Source organism: Nelusetta ayraudi, unplaced genomic scaffold, assembly GCF_046127955.1.
Source record: "Nelusetta ayraudi isolate G7.1 ecotype Tasmania unplaced genomic scaffold, CSIRO-AGI_Nayr_v1 ptg000021l, whole genome shotgun sequence".
Classification (NCBI taxonomy): domain Eukaryota; kingdom Metazoa; phylum Chordata; class Actinopteri; order Tetraodontiformes; family Monacanthidae; genus Nelusetta; species Nelusetta ayraudi.
In genome coordinates this window covers 4,189,710-4,206,836 of record NW_027466071.1, presented here as the reverse complement: position 1 = coordinate 4,206,836, position 17,127 = coordinate 4,189,710, and the positions used below count along the sequence as shown (strand labels likewise).

The following is a 17,127-nucleotide window of genomic DNA, read 5'->3' as shown; positions in this document are numbered from 1 at the left end:
CCCTCTCTGTCTGTCTCTCTCCCCTCTCTCTCTCCCTCTCCACCTCTCTGTCTCTCCCTCTCTGTCTCTCCCACTCTCTCTCTCTCCCTCTCTGTCTCTCTCTCACCCTCTCTGTCTCTCTCTCCCTCTCTGTCTCTCTCTTTCTCTCTCTCTCTCTCCCTCTCTGTCTCTCTCTCTCTCTGTCTCTCTCACTCTCTCCCTCTCTCTTACCCCCTCTCTCCACTCTTCTACACTGTGGCTGATGCCTGGGGTCATTCCTGTCCGCTGTGTTCTCCTAGTGTGTGCTGAGAAAAACTGAAAACTGTTTGGGAATCCTTAGAATAAATTGAGATTTTGAGCATTTTTTTCAATCTCTGCCAGCACGACACTCTTGACTAACCTCTTGACGCTACTGTGTGTTCTTCTTCCTTGCTGCTCACGCTGGCGTTTCTCTCTGAATTTAAAGCAAAGCTTGCTGTGTGTTTTCCTCTTCAAACTCTTCTCTCTGCCAGGTGACAATATCAGTGGATGGGATTCTGACCACGACGGGCTACACCCAGGAAGACTACACCATGCTGGGCTCTGATGACTTCTTCTATGTTGGTGGCAGCCCCAGCACTGCTGACCTGCCTGGATCTCCAGTCAGCAACAACTTCATGGGCTGCCTCAAGGAGGTACAACACACACACACACACACACACACACACACACACACACACACACACACACACACACACACACACACACACCTTTGACCAAGACGTCCAGTAGATGGACAGAGTTGCTGGTTGTCCAAGCGATGTTGACCAGTTCCTGCCTGGCGCTGTAGGTGGCGCTGCTCAAAAACTGAGGCACATAAACACAGAAGAGACCACCAGGCCAAGGCTGCCATGGTGGCCGCCATCTTTGATTTTGATTTCAACTGATTTCTACTGTGATGAAGACGGCAAGCCAGTGCACTGTACTGTTCACAGAAATGGAAAATTTGATTTTATAAATTACCAGGTCAGGAAATTTTATTTTTCCAAAACTCTTGTCTATGTTCTTTGAAAAAATAATTTCTTCACAAGAAATGCATCAGTTTTGTGCGTCAAGGTTCCTGAAGATAAATACTGCACATGAACAGTAGGGGGTTGGGAGTGCATGTAGCAACAAGCTAGCGCTGCTGTGAGATTCTAATAATTAATAATTTGTTTCTAATGTCATGTATATTCAAATTCTAAATGACGACAGGTCATCATGTAATGATTTTTATATTGGAGTTGACTTGTTTGTAGAATAGAATCAATGAACGTTTGATTTGATTCCAAATTGGGAAACTACAAAGTTGCCTCACTAAAAACAAGGACAATACAAAAAATGAATGACACAGTAATGACAAGAAGTTTGTGATTTATGCTGCTGTGCCATTAATGCATACGTTGCATTTTCTATTCATGGCAATAGTCCATCAATAAATAAGCAAACATAAAATAATTTCAGTCAGTTATCATCACACCAGAATATTTGATGTATAATATTTTTATTTTTATTTTATATTATTTTATATTTTGAAAGAATAGATGCAGGCTTTGTGTCACTGTGGTCCTGAGTCAGGAGCCACACAGTCACCCAGGGACAGAAACCAGCCTCTGTGCCTCCGTCCTCCTCCCAATGCCCTCCTCCCAGCCTCCTCCTCCTCCCAGCGTCCTCCTCCTCCCAGCGCCCTCCTCCCAGCCTCCTCCTCCTCCCAGCGCCCTCCTCCCAGCGTCCTCCTCCCAGCACTCTCCTCCCAGCCTCCTCCTCCCAGTGCCCTCCTCCCGGCCTCCTCCTCCTAGCGCCCTCCTCCCAGCGCCCTCCTCCCAGCCACCTCCTCCTAGCGCCCTCCTCCCAGCACCCTCCTCCCAGCCACCTCCTCCCAGCCTCCTCCTGCCAGCCTCCTCCTCCCAGCGCCCTCCTCCCAGCCTCCTCCTCCCAGCCACCTCCTCCCAGCCTCCTCCTCCCAGCGCCCTCCTCCCAACCTCCTCCTCCCAGCCTCCTCCTCCCAGCGCCCTCCTCCCAGCCTCCTCTCAGCCTCCTCCTCCCAGCGCCCTCCTCCCAGCCTCCTCCTCCCAGCCTCCTCCTCCCAGCGCCCTCCTCCCAGCCTCCTCCTCCCAGCCTCCTCCCAGCCTCCTCCTCCCAGCGCCCTCCTCCCAGCCTCCTCCTCCCAGCCTCCTCCTTCCCTGCGCTGCTCCATTTGCACTAATTTGCCTGTTGCCAGTGTTGCTATTACAGATAAACGCTTTGTTACCATGGCACCAAAATCTGATCACTTTGTTGTCTTTGTCCGGCTCGCCAACCAATATCACCGCCTCACAAAGCCCTACTACACCCAGCGTCCTCCCCTACATCTACAACCTACAAATACACATAATTGCCATAATGATTGCTATTACGCTTCAATCAGCTGAGTCACGTGGAGCCTTTTGACTCTGCGGAGAAGCAGGCAGACGCACAGCCAGGCCAGAAATGAGGGCAGGTGCTGAGCTGAAAAGTCCAGGAAATAATGAGGGAAGAAGGCGACCACACACACACACACACAAGAATAATAATAATAATAATAATAATAATAATAATAATAATAATAATAATAATAATAATAATAATAATAATAATAATTCCGGTTCCCAAAGCCGACCCAGCCTGAAGATTTAATCTTTGTGTCTTGGCTGCATTGTCAGTGGGACATTTGCAATACTTTTATATTAACAGTAGAATTGAAACAGTACGTTTTTATTTTTTTTAACAAACAATTCAGACACCACTGAAGTTGTTTTCTTCTCAGTGTCTTTTTTTTCAATTCAACTCAGAAGATCCTCATGAATGCATCTAAATATGTATCAATAAACACATTGAGCACTGCTAACATCTGTGAAATTGCACAACAAAGAGAAGCAAACGCTCTGCACAGGGCCTCTGACTGTGGTGAGTGAGAGGACGTCACTCAGCGATACATGAACATCGTCTTCACTTCAGGATGTGAAAGAAACCTGGAAATCTTGTGACTGTAACTCAGTTGTGATTATAGATCAAACTAAAAGTTCAAATGAAAGAATGAATTTCTCACAATAATGGCTGTCGAGAGACTCGACGTTACGCTATTACTGCCCTCGTGTGGACAAACAATACAGGACATGTCATAAAGGATACCAGCGGTGCAGGAGGCCCTGCCTGTCGTCATGTTGTGTTCATATTTACAGTGCTCAAAATCATAAATGATCCTGATTTTTCTGTAAATTTCAAGAAATGCTTTTAAAATTTATATTTGATATTTTTATTTCCCTCTTGGGGTTTATCACACCAGACTGTTTCTGATAATATAAAACAATTTAAGAACGATCATGACATGAACAAAAACTGTTATTTATTCATTTGTTTGTTGATTGTTTATTCATTCAAAAAGTAAAATTATTTCAGAAATGTTTTCAGAATGATAGAATTCTGGAGATGGCCGGTTTAAATAAGTGAATAAATGGCTGATATACAAACCACGCTCCATATTCCAAACACACAATGATAATGATAATAAGCTGTTTTTCATACATTGAAAAAATGAAAAACACAAACATGCAGTGCAGTGAAAGCAGGAGGACGGAGCTCCTGCCCTGCTTTGTAATTTCAATGAGGGACGTGTGTGAGCTGAGCGAGCAGATGATGATTGGCAGATATCTTGAGTCCCGCCTCCTTCCCGGCCCTCAGCAGTGTGTGATGCGAGATAGCAGCCGTGTTGCTCTCCTCCATCTGATTGTTAATCACACCTTATTGTCAGTCAGCCGCCTGCACTGTGCTGATAAGCTGCCCTTTCATCTGGCAGTCGCCTTCTGAATAGCATTAGCTGAGCTCTCACCTCTCACTCTCTCACTCTCTCACCTCTCACTCCCTCACTTCTCACTCTCTCATTCTCTCACTCTCTCACCTCTCACTCTCTCACTTCTCACTCTCTCATCTCTCACTCCCTCACCTCTCACTCTCTCACTTCTCACTCTCTCACTCCCTCACCTCTCACTCTTTCACTCCCTCACCTCTCACTCTCTCACTCCCTCACCTCTCACTCTTTCACTCCCTCACCTTTCACTCTCTCACTCCCTCACCTCTCACTCTTTCACTCCCTCACCTCTCACTCTCTCATCTCTCACTCCCTCACCTCTCACTCTTTCACTCCCTCACCTCTCACTCTCTCACCTCTCATTCTCTCACTCTCTCACTTCTCACTCTCTCACTCCCTCACCTCTCACTCTCTCACTCCCTCACCTCTCACTCTCTCACTCCCTCACCTCTCACTCCCTCACCTCTCACTTTCTCACCTCTCACTCCCTCAACTCTCACTATCTCACTTCTCAGTCACTGGGAGTCACTGGGAGAAAGACTGCCCCCTAGCGGCCCTGACAGGCAAGGCCTAAAACATGGCAGCAGGTTTTTTGAAAAAAGAGCTCCTTGATATGAAGTCTGATGTTTCAGTCACTATGATGGTTCTGCTGTCTTGATAGATAGTGAACACCAATACCAGACCAGTAGAAGGCAAAATAATCACGACTGAACAAAAACAAATCACACAATTGGGATCTTTGGTTTGTGTTGTACAACAATAGGTGTGAAGTCATTGATTTGTAAAGCAGAAATGTGACTCATTGGTTCCTGGTTTTGGTTCAGTGTGTGAGCAGCACAGAGGCGTGGATCCAAAACCCCCTCAAACAAAGAAACAGGGGCTCTGAATGATGGAACAGACTTCCAGAGCTTCTCCATCCTGTGTCATATTTGAAATTCAGATTCTCGTTGAAAGTCATAACGTGCGATGCCATCTGTGTCTGACTGCAGGTGGTGTACAAGAACAATGACATCCGTCTGGAGCTGTCCCGCCTCGCTCGCATCGTGGACCCCAAGATGAAAATCCAGGGTGAGGTGTCGTACAAGTGTGAGAACGTGGCCACGCTGGACCCCATCTCCTTCGAGACCCCGGAAGCCTTCATCAGCCTCCCCAAGTGGAACACCAAGCGCATGGGATCCATCTCCTTTGACTTCCGCACCACGGAGCCCAACGGTCTGATCCTCTTCACCCACGGGAAACCACAGGAGCGCAAAGACGCCACCCGCAGTCAGAAGAACGCCAAGGTTGCATCAAGGCACATTTTAACATTACAAACCACCAACACATCGTAGTTGCAGCAGCTGCAGTAACACACCAGAACATTCACAACACAAAAACAACATTTTCTCTTAAGGAATACAATTACAAGTATAGAATAACTTTTAGCATTTTAGCATGAAAATGTAATGCAAGTATTTTAATTACATGCTTATACAACTACTATTACTACTACTACCACTACTACTACTACTACTACTACTACTACTAATAATAATAATAATAATAATAATAATAATAATAATAATAATAATAATAATCATCATCATCATATTAAGCACCACCATCATAATAACAGAAGAAGCAGAAGAAGAACCATCACACCTGATTGACAAACTGGAATTGAAGGAAATTTTGTTGATTTTTTGCTGCTGTGAATCACATTGCTGGATAAATATACTATTTGTAATGCAATCTACATTAATCTGACCTAAGCAAAATATAATCAGCTTTATCTGTGTCGCCACTTGTCGATCTTGACAATGTGCCATTAAAACTATCTATAACGATCTATTAAAACTATAATTCAGGTAATAATAACCATTTTAAGCAGACTCAGTTGGTGTTTCGATGAAGAAAAATATTAAAAAGTGAGCTGATGATGAAAAATGAAAGCTTTGCTTAAAATATCCTAAGACGTCGCATCAGCTCAGACCGACTTGCTGTTCCTGACTCGACCTTTTCACAGAGATCAATAAATATAACTAACTTGCTCTGTCACATTCATTCGAATCATTTGCTTTAACAAGCGTGTGTTTTGTGTAGGTGGACTTTTTTGCGGTGGAACTGCTTGACGGCACCCTGTACCTGCTGTTGGACATGGGCTCAGGGACCATCAAGGTCAAGGCAACCCAGACAAAGGTCAACGATGGCGCCTGGTATCACGTGGACATTCAGAGAGACGGACGTTCAGGTCAGTGGCAGTCAACTGAATGCAAGTGTCAGGTGTTTACAGCATGCATTAGTAAACACCATGGAGATGAAATACAATGTGTTTTTAGGGTTATTAATGGCACTGAGCTCTGATTTCACTCAACCAGCAAACATTGTTTCTGATTGTTGAAGTCATCTTATTTGTCCTCCTCTCCTCTCAGGCACCATCTCAGTGAACAGCCGCAGGACGCCGTTCACAGCCAGTGGGGAGAGTGAGATCCTGGACCTGGAGGGCGACATGTACCTGGGAGGCCTCCCCACGGACCGCAGCAACCTCATCCTGCCCACGGAGCTCTGGACCGCCATGCTCAGCTACGGCTACGTGGGCTGCATCCGGGACCTCTTCATCGACGGCCGAAGCAAAGACATCCGGCAGATTGCAGAGGCCCAGAATGGTGCTGGCATCAAACCTTCCTGCAGCAAGCAGTCTGGGAAGCAGTGCGAGAGCTACCCCTGCAAAAACCAAGGCGTGTGCAAAGAAGGATGGAATCGATTCATCTGCGACTGCACTGGCACTGGATACTGGTCGCGCACCTGCGAGAGAGGTAAAGCTCTGCGTCCTCTTGCACACACCTGACATGCTGCTGCTAATCAAGGCAGGCAGGGTCCCCAGGTGGACTTGTCTCCAAACAGGTTGTCCAAGGTAATCAAATCCAAAATGAATGTGGTCTCTACTGATGTGATAGTCATAGTCTCCTCACTCCATCGCATGTCTGGAGCCACGGAGGCACCGCTGACACAAACAATGCACGCTGCAAATACAAAACTCAGGTTCAAAACAGTTTTATAGTTGCATTCATGTGCACACACGTCCACCTTCTCCTTCTTCTTCTTCTTCTTCTTCTTGGTTGGTTTATTTGAGGCCCCCTAGTGTTCAACCTAAATACCAAACGCTCTGCTGTCAGGCAGCTGGATTGTCCACACCAGGCTTCCTTAGAAATATGCTGGTACAAGATGGCAGCTCACTGGGAGCGCTGGGACCCTGATTGGTCCATGGAGATTCTCGTATATATATGAAAGTCGTTCCAATGGGAGGAAAAGCACATCCCTTTCATTGTGCTGTTATTAAACCCTTTTATCCATGTATTTATGAGCAGAATATTCAGCCTTCAGCAATATGACATCATATATCCGGTCATATATTGCACACTGGACCTTTAAGTAGATCAGGAAGCCGTGGCGACAAAGTGAAGGAGCCTGAACCCCGCGCTGACGTGTCTCCGTGCGCCTGTCTCGTCCCTCAGAGGCCTCCATCCTCTCCTACGACGGCAGCATGTTCATGAAGGTCCTGATGCCGACCATCATGCACACGGAGGCCGAGGACGTGTCTCTGCGCTTCCGCTCCCAGAGAGCCTACGGCCTCCTCATGGCCACCACCTCCCGAGACTCGGCCGACACCCTGAGGCTGGAGCTGGACGGGGGTCGTGTCAAACTGACGGTCAACCTAGGTATTGTATTCCCATGTGCCTCTCTCCCCGGTCGTCTGCCTAAGATCCTCCACCTCCACCCAACGACACCGTCCCCTGCTTTCCACTCCACTCCCTCTGTTGTTCTTATTGTTTCCTATGATTTCGCCATATTGCAATGATCGTCTCCAGATGTCCTCAGGGATTGCATGTTTTTATTCACACGCATCATCATGACTCCCCTTCTAAATACAACTCATGTACAGCATCTTACGCAGCAGCTTACCCATCTGTTTAATTTCAATGGTAGCCCTGTTTAGTCCACCCTGAAGACAGATGCGTCACATTCATACTGTTGTTGTCGACTAAACTTTTGAGTGAGTCACAGCACACCAAACAGAGTGAATAGAAGTGCAATCACTCCAGGCTAGACTTCTGTTGGTGCTGGGACTTTCTGAGAGGTGACCCTGATTAATTATTATGTTCATTGATCCTCAATCATTTAAGCATAAAAGATAAATAAAATAAACCAGGCAACTTTTTTTCCCCCGTTAATCTCCTTGTGGGCCATCAACATCTCCATGGTTCTCAGTTCCTGGTCCCTCTGGGTGGTTGCTTCTTTGTTGCTAATGGTGTGTCCATGATGATTTTCCTTTGAGTTTTCCTTTGTGTTTCTCTGTGTGCTTCATTTTCCTTCATGCTTTGTCAAAAGATGGTATTCACCCCTTCAAAGGCCTTAAGCCTGCGACCCGTCTGGTGGACAGCCCGATAACAGAGCCCAGCAAAACCTACAGCTGGCTGAGACCCTGAAGACCACTGGGTGCTTCAATCACAGCGGCAAACTGCTCTCCTGAAGGAGCCGCAGCAAATCCTGGACTAGCTGGCAACTGAAGGAGCTGTTAGCTATAAGAATATCTGGATAAATACTTCACTCACTGCATTTACTCATTTCAATTCTGAGACGTATTTCACTTTGTGAATTTAGTCGTTAGTGCTTTCTATTGAACAGCAGTTGCATCAACATCCAGCAGTCTTCTGTAAACGTTTACAATGTTTACAATGTAAAAAAAAAAAACGATCCCATCGTTCCAAATGAATTCTTGTTAATTGCTCAGACATTAGACCAGTGCTACAGACATGGTGGTTGGGGTTCCTGTGCCTCTGTGTGGTGCTGGTGTTGACTGGGTCGTGGCTGTCTACTCCCACTTTTCTGTTGCGGTTGACGACACATGAAAACAACCAGCCACATGGTGGCGACGTTATTGCCTGCAAGCAATTCTCAACCAAACTGTGATATTGCACCTGACTCTTTGCTGTCTATTATATTGCAGTTGTGCAAATTCAAACTTGATGTTTAAAACCAAATTTTCTTCTCCTGCCTCTGCACCTACAGGTGTTCTGGGCTTTCAAACCTGATCATCACTTAAAAATGTTGAATATTTTGGCACAAAAAAAACATGTCGCTGGTTCTGTTAACAGCCATTTTATAGTTACATAAACTGTAAACCAGATTTGAATGCAGGGCTGATTTGGAAAGCGGAAGACAAACCAGAGAAAATGTTTCCTACCCAAACACTACATGGATAAAATGGCTGTCGTCCTGCATGTGTGCGTCCCCGGAAGGGTGGACTCTTTGTTTTTGGTTGTCTGCAGCAGTAACCTTGAAGGATGCAATTTCATCTGTCATTTATTCTTCCCCATCTAGACTGTATCAGGATAAACTGTAACTCCAGTAAGTTAACTCTCAAGTTTCGTTTTGCTCTCTAAGCTTCAATGATGTTGTTGTTGTTGTTGTTACTTAACAAACAAGTGTGTGTGTTTCCTTTGTTCTGCTTTTTGGGAAGATGACTGGCCGACTGCACCGCCCTCCACTCTTTGCTCAGGGCTCTAAACCCGGGACGAGTAGCTTTGGTTTAAATGCTAGCGATGTCTTAACGTCAACCAAGCAATGCTCTATTTTTCTAATGTGATTTTTTTAACGACATAGCAGCGAAAGAAATATAATCACAAACGATAATACTCCTCCCACGCCGCCTTTCTTTTTATCGCTCTGGTGGTGCCAACATGTGCGTGTGTGTGTACTTTGTTTTCTTTTCAAATTGAAGTGGTTATAGTGAGGAGTCAAAAGGAAGGTGCAGTTTTGAATCAGCAGTGTTTTTGAGGATTGTAATAACCTCATTTCATTTGGTTCTGGGCTCCACGTTTCAAGCATTGCAGTACTTCCAGTTTGGGTTCTACGTTCTCATCATTTCTCTGCTATTCGACTGTGTCATTATTCAACTCCAGTTAGTGGCGTGACAAAGTATCAAAACTTACTTTTTAATTGGAAGTAGGTTTTTACAAAAAAGGTGAATCCCATTGGATGGTAACACGTTAAAGTCAGTTGTTGATGCAAGTTGCTTTAGGATTCTATGATTCTTTAGAGCAGAAGTCCCAGTCCAGTCCTAGTCCAGTCCCAGTCCAGTCCTAGTCTAGTGCTGTCCCTGTTCCAGCCCAGTCCAGTCCAGTTCAGTCCCAGTCTAGTGCAGTCCAGTCCAGTTTAGTCCAGTCCCAGTCCAGTTCAGTCCAGTTCCAGCCCCAGTCCAGTCCCAGTCTCGTGCAGTCCAGTCCAGTTTAGTCCAGTCCCAGTCCAGTCCAGCCCCAGTCCAATCACAGTCCAGCCCAGTCCAGTCTAGTCCAGTGCAGTCCAGCCCCAGTCCAATCACAGTCCAGTCCAGTCTAGTCCTAGTCCAGTCCAGTCTAGTCCAGTCCAGTCCAGCCCCAGTCCAGTCTAGTCCAGTCCAGTCCAGTCCAGTCCTAGTCCAGTCCCAGTCCCAGTCTCGTGCAGTCCAGTCCAGTTGAGTCCAGTCCAGTCCAGCCCCAGTCCAAGTCCAGTCCAGTCCTAGTCCAGTCGCAGTGGGGTTTGGTGGGCAGGCGGTGGTTGGTGTTGAAGAACCAGCTGCAGTCTGGGTGGGTGGGTGTGGGGTTTCACTGCAGACCATGTGACAGGGCTCTCATAAAGGACTATTACAACCTTGGCTTCTCTGCAGTTCCCTCACTAGCTTCCTACTCACTGCAAACTTTCTCTCTGCTGCTCATTTTTCAGCTGCTCACCACCTGCAGCTTCTAATCTGCCCAGTAGGATTCTCTCCTTGTGTTCAGTCTTTCTCCGTTGTCTTTAAGTTCGTGTTTAAATGAATGTTGAGTGGTGCAGGAGCAGCACACACTGCTAGTTGTCGCAAGCCTAGAGCGCCCTCTGGAGGTAATGTTTACTCCTTGGTCGTGTCGATCAGCGTGAATTAACACGTAAGAACATGTGACGCTATATATACCACTATAATCAGTGAGGTGTCTCCACCTAGTGGAGACCAGTGGACGTGAGCAGCTGACGTAGTTGCCATGGTGGAGTGTTTAGCTAAAACACTGCTAGCGCTATTGAGCCGTGCTTTGACTGACACAACTCACGATATATTGAATTTAAATTGACTTAAAATTGTTGGTGTTGATTGAAAATAACATAAAAATGAAATAAAATCAAATACATCTCACCCAAAGATTCCACTGGGGGCACTGATCTCTGTAAACTACTTTTACACAGGTATACACGGACACAGATGTATTTAAGGCTAATTTAGAATGCACCTTTCATGGCTTTATAATTATTTTTGGATTATTTGAGTTGGGCCATTAGCTTTTTGTTAGACATGAACTTGTTGGGGGGGGGGGGGGGGGGGGGATACAAAGTAATTCCTGATGATTAAATTAAAACGACAATTAGCTTAAATGGAAAAGTTGCTCTGTTTGTGTTACAGTCATCTGGGATGCAAGTTGTCCAAAACAAACAGTTGTGTTACACACGCACACAGTACTGGCAGAAAAAAAAAGTTTTTGGACACCCTTAAAATGTGACTCAATCCCACATATGAGCATTAAATATTATTCAGTGTTTTTATGTTGTGGGTTTGTTTCTATTGTTAATAAGACGGAATACTGTAGTTATTTATTAAGTAGTTATAGCACACTGACTGTAGGGGGCATCGTCTTGCTGAAACATTCCGTTCTTAGCCCCATGTTGGCGACTCCACTACAACAAAGTTGCACTTGGAGACTTCAGACTGATTCTTTCATTCGCTCGATTCTTCAATTCTTCATTGAGGGGGGTGTCCAAAAACTTTTGACCTTTGTTTTTCTTTTTGAAATGCCCTGATGAGTGAAAACAAGCCAGCAGTGGTTTGAGCTTGTTGTTGGATGTCTTTAACTCTGTGATTGATGGTTGTTCTCAGGCAAGGGACCAGAGACTCTGTTTGCTGGACAAAAGCTTAATGATAATGAGTGGCACACAGTCCGAGTGGTGCGCCGCGGAAAGAGCTACAAGCTAATGGTTGACGATGATGTAGCAGAAGGTAGATATCTGCCTCCACCACATGCAACTTTGAAAACATTTGTACCTATGTGTATATATATATCTATATATCTATATATCTATATACATATATAGTCTTGATCAGTGTGTGAAATACCCCTCAATATTTGGGTGGGGGCCTGTAGTAAATAACTCTACAGTATTTCATGGATGCAATATATACATTATGTATATGTATATTATTTCGCACACTGGTCTCGATGTCGTCATTGGTTTGATTGGTTTTACTTTACACTGTCGTGGTATTTTCACAGAATTTTCTCGACAGATTTAGTTTGAAACGATGCTTTTAAAAAATGCATCACGACATTCGACTTTGGACGGAGACACAATCACGACCTCATGATTCTATTGGAAACAAAAACCAAAATTCTCCTTCAATCCGGCCCTTTGTGTTTGTGTGCGGCTGTGTTTTCTCTGTTTTTTGTCGTTGTTGTTGTTGTTTTTGTCTTTCTTTTCACCCCGTCCCCTTGACCCTCCCCCTCCGTCTTCAGGGCAGATGATTGGTGACCACACACGACTGGAGTTCCACAACATTGAAACTGGGATTATGACCGAGCGCCGCTTTGTTTCCAGTATCCCATCCAGCTTCATCGGCCACCTGCAGGGCCTTAGGTACATTACACCCTGGCCAACTAATTATTCTACATTGTTTATAATAATATATTATACTGCACTATTATTGTTATTACCACTGCTAATCGTATTTTTATTATTCACTGATGTTATCGTTACTACCATTATTGTTGATGTTGTATTTTTTTGCATTCCATTGTTTGCAACTAATTATATTATGTTATGCTGTAAACACTTCAAACATCCTTATCTATAACTTGTATTTTTGTGTTTTCCATATTTGTAAAACTTCATTTAAATCTGAATTCATTTGTAAAATCTAACTGCCACTTTTTATAAATTCTCTTTTTTACACTTTCTTTATTCCTCTTAATGTGCAATCACAGCAGGTTCTACTGCCACACCAACATTTCACTGCTGTGTAACATGACATGTGACCAATAAAAATCTTCAATTCAACCTGTCGGGGAAAAATAACAAAAAAATATACATAGATATGCTGTGTGTTCCCACCAATGTGAAGTGGCTTCTGCTCCTCTGCCCCTCAGATTTAATGGCATGCTCTACATTGACCTGTGCAAGAATGGAGACATTGATTACTGTGAGCTGAACGCCCGCTTTGGGATTCGATCCATTATCGCTGACCCGGTCACTTTCAAATCAAAGAACAGCTATCTGAGCTTGGCCACGCTGCAAGCCTACACATCCATGCACCTCTTTTTTCAGTTCAAAACCACATCGCCAGATGGCTTTATACTCTTCAACTCTGGGGATGGAAATGACTTCATTGCAGTGGAACTGGTCAAGGGGTAGGTGGCGCACAGTGTCACCACTGCCATGCATGCAAGCAGCGATATTGTACAGTTTGACCGGCGCTCACTATGCTCGGTCTTAAAGGTCGACAATCCACCAACACACCAGTTGTTTTTTTCACTTTATTTTGACAGGTTTGATTGGCAGTTAAATCACTGAGTATAGAATAGAATAGTACACCTTTATCAATTCCATGTTGGGGAAATTTGCTAATTACAGCAACAAAACGCAGTGCAAAGAGCAGGAAAAATGATAAAAACAAGATATTTACATGCAAAACACTTTGACAAACCTATTCAAGGCTTCATTCAAACTGTGTCTTCTGTTCTAACTGTACTGAAAAACAACCCAGTCTCTTCAATGTCCTCCTTGTATATTTCCCCCTGTCCAACAGATACATACACTATGTCTTTGACCTTGGCAATGGGCCCAACCTCATCAAGGGCAAAAGTGACAGGGCTCTGAATGACAACCAGTGGCACAATGTGGCCATCAGTAGAGATAACAGCAACACACACACACTGAAAGTGGACGAGACGGCCACCAGCCAAAGCATCAACGGAGCCAAGAACCTGGACCTGAAAGGTAGGCAGAACCTCAGAACCACGGGCTTTCATGTCAGAGCCTCTCCAGGCTGAGTGAGAAAAACACCTGCTTGATGGAACCTGCACAAGTCAAGCAAGGAGTTGGTTTTTGTTGATCCCTAAACAAACTTTGTGTAATGTTGGAAGTAAACCAGCAAACCGTCTCCTTAAATGTCCTTCAGTGGAAAAGGTCCTGGTGGGCCAAACTACGGCCCAGGGTTAGTAAATCGTTCTTCTCTGATGGTCTCACTATCTTCTGCACCAGCGGCAGGCCACCGTGTATTATACTACACTATCATCAATAACTTTATGATCACATTTATGGGAAAATGTACTTTTCTAAGTCTGGTTAGTCCAGCAGAGAAGAAGACCCTTGCTGGCCCTGACGGCGCCCCTTACTGTTCTGCCCCCAGGTGACCTCTTCATCGCAGGACTGGGTCCAGGCATGTACAGCAACCTGCCCAAGCTGGTGGCCTCCAGGGAAGGTTTCCAGGGCTGCTTGGCCTCGCTGGACCTCAACGGTCGGCTGCCGGACCTGCTGAGCGACGCCTTGTTCCGCAGCGGCCAGATCGACCGAGGATGTGAAGGTACTCCGTCCATGAGGCTGCCGCCCAACACAAAGTACAGCGCAAAGTACTTCAACTCCACGTCCGCCAGCAACAACAACACCTGCGCTAGATCCCAGTTGTTCAGGAGTGACGTTATTCTAGTCTTTCACTTCTTTTACTTTTCTTACTCTCTCATGTAGCTCCTCCTCCTGCTGCTGACAATCTAAACACCTGAATTCACCTCACCTCTTCTTGACTGGGACATTGCTGAGATTTCATTATTATGTGCTTGTTTATGATGTCATCCTATTTGTTTTGTTACCATATTTTGTGTTCATGATGTCCATGCGCAGTGCAACATCGAGACATCCAAGATGCTGAGAATTGTTTGTTTGATGAAACGTCACAAAATGTTTGCATTTTTTTTGTGCACGTTGTGTATTATTTGGTTGTTTGTGTTTGTTTTCATTCATCAGCAGATTTTTACAGATTTCATTAAAGTCATTGATGCACAACTTTGCTTTTGCTTCATTTTTGCTTTTGAATGCCACGTTATTAAGTTGGATCATCAAGTTCACCATCATGCCCTTCTTTTGTTTTACATGACAGTAAGTTTACACACTCAGAGAAATAAGTGTAATTATTATTTTCGAAAGTAAGCCTCATATGGACAGTTTCTTTGTATAGTGAAAATCTTATTTTTTGATAACAATGTTCAGTACTGATGGTTTGGAATTGGATGGTTCAACTGCATCAGTTATCAAGAACGAACAACATGTTGGTAATTTTATTACCATTTTATAAGTCATTGGTGAAGAACTGCGCACAACAACTCACTGGTCCTCATCTCATCTTCATCTCACCAACCTGGTTGGCTGTGAGATGATCACCAGTTCCTCAGGGAAGAAATGTTACAGGTCAAGATGATTGCGTCGAATTATTTTTTTTTAGAAACTTTATGTGTTGCCATTACCAGTAGTTACCAATAGTCCTGCATCTTCAGAGCCGAGTGGCTCTCAGAGGTTCTTATGGATCAGTGAGCTCTTCAATGAAGGATGGAGCCTAAGAGTGAAGATCTCTAGTCTGGAGGATCCTCACTTCTATTCTGAGATTCACTGGAGGCAATGTAATGACGCAAGGACTGGTGAATCCTCTCCACCCACAGTTCAAGTTAGGAGATGGGCAGTCAAATTTTGAATTTATAGTAGGCTCTTAAAATAAGAATTTGGCTGTCCTGATAGTCAGGAACTGCAATAATCGAGTCTAGAAGTCACAAAGGTAGGAATAATCTTCTTAAGGTAAGAAGAACAGGAGTTCCCACTGCAGTGAGGGAAGCCCAGAGTGCTGCCAGCCTGTGAGGAGGTCCAACACACATAACATCATGTCATCGTTTGACTTGCATACAGCAATTCTTCTCAAGCTCATCCTTGGTCAGTCAGTGAGCTGCTTAGTTGGACAAACTTATTAGCAGTGGCGACAGCATGGAGGAGGTCTGCAAGGCAGAATGTCGGTGGTCTCTGAGTGACTTTTTGGAGCTACGCTAGGGGAGCTAGCAGGACCTGCAATGGCAAAAAATACTCCACCTTGGCAAGGTGGAACTCCTGAGAGCTTCAGATCTTCTTCTTATGATTATTAGTGTTTGTTGCAAATATGCTGTGTTGACTTAGTGTGTGGCTGGGTTTGTCTGTGTGGATGTTGATTCTTCTGCAGGTCCCAGCACCACTTGTCAGGAGGACTCTTGTGCCAACATGGGTATCTGCATCCAGCAGTGGGAGAACTACACCTGCGACTGCTCCATGACCTCCTACACCGGCACACAGTGCAATGACCGTAAGTCTTCTTGCACTTCCTGTGATTAGTGCCAGTGGGGTTCACACTAGAAATAAAACACTCCAGTTTACTTTCAAGGGACTGTTTAAAGCAAAAATATCCTTACATAGGTAGAAAAAAGTTGGAACATGGCGAAGCCGAATGTTTCAAAAGTATGATGGACCAAACACTAAATCTTGTTTAGGCAAAAAATAAATCTGTACGCCATCATGATTAATACTTTTCTTTTCCTTTTTGATCAGCCGGGACAACTTACATCTTTGGCAAAGGAGGAGGTCTCATTGCCTTTGAGTGGCCAGCCAATGAGAGGCCAAGCACCAGGACCGACCGGCTCACTGTTGGCTTCAGCACCTCCCTGAAGGATGGAATCCTGGTCCGGATAGACAGCGCACCTGGTCTTGGTGACTACCTCATGTTACACATAGTAAGTTTCAACAGGTACTTCACAGGTGCAGGTCAGGCCAACCTGGGAGTTCCTGCCAGTGTTGGTATACTTCCAATTACTGAGGTGCTGAACAGTTAGCCAGAATTTTTTTGAGTCCGACTGGTAGTCCTTCTCCTTAGTCTTCCAACACTCCACCCACCTGGTCATCAAGTAAAACAATGTCATAATTGTTTCTTTTCGTTCTTTCTTCCCTTCAGCAACAAGGCAAGATTGGAGTAACCTTTAACATTGGCACAGTGGACATCAGTGTGGAGGAGAGTAGCACCCCAGTAAATGATGGAAAGTATCATGTTGTCCGCTTTACCAGGAATGGTGGCAATGCTACACTGCAGGTGGATAACTGGTCAATCAATGAACACTTCCCAACAGGTACAAAAATATCAATGTATATATTTTTTTATAAAACATGACATTGTCAATTAGTGTGAGCTGCATTGATCATCATGTCAT

The 17,127-nt window shown here is 44.7% G+C and overlaps 1 protein-coding gene across 2 annotated transcripts in view; it reads left to right on the top strand.

Moving 5' to 3' along the window:
* LOC142889105 (neurexin-3a-like) overlaps positions 1 to 17,127 on the top strand; it is a 35,705-nt gene that overhangs the window by 11,054 nt on the left and 7,524 nt on the right. For both annotated transcript variants that reach the window (XM_076027725.1, XM_076027724.1), the window contains 14 exons: positions 492 to 653; positions 4,813 to 5,106; positions 5,906 to 6,053; positions 6,235 to 6,618; positions 7,318 to 7,521; positions 9,185 to 9,211; positions 11,742 to 11,861; positions 12,376 to 12,496; positions 13,006 to 13,266; positions 13,665 to 13,855; positions 14,268 to 14,441; positions 16,113 to 16,232; positions 16,475 to 16,656; positions 16,875 to 17,046. In XM_076027725.1, coding sequence (XP_075883840.1) covers positions 492 to 653; positions 4,813 to 5,106; positions 5,906 to 6,053; positions 6,235 to 6,618; positions 7,318 to 7,521; positions 9,185 to 9,211; positions 11,742 to 11,861; positions 12,376 to 12,496; positions 13,006 to 13,266; positions 13,665 to 13,855; positions 14,268 to 14,441; positions 16,113 to 16,232; positions 16,475 to 16,656; positions 16,875 to 17,046 — 2,560 coding nt within the window. The remainder of the gene's footprint in view (positions 1 to 491; positions 654 to 4,812; positions 5,107 to 5,905; positions 6,054 to 6,234; positions 6,619 to 7,317; positions 7,522 to 9,184; positions 9,212 to 11,741; positions 11,862 to 12,375; positions 12,497 to 13,005; positions 13,267 to 13,664; positions 13,856 to 14,267; positions 14,442 to 16,112; positions 16,233 to 16,474; positions 16,657 to 16,874; positions 17,047 to 17,127) is intronic.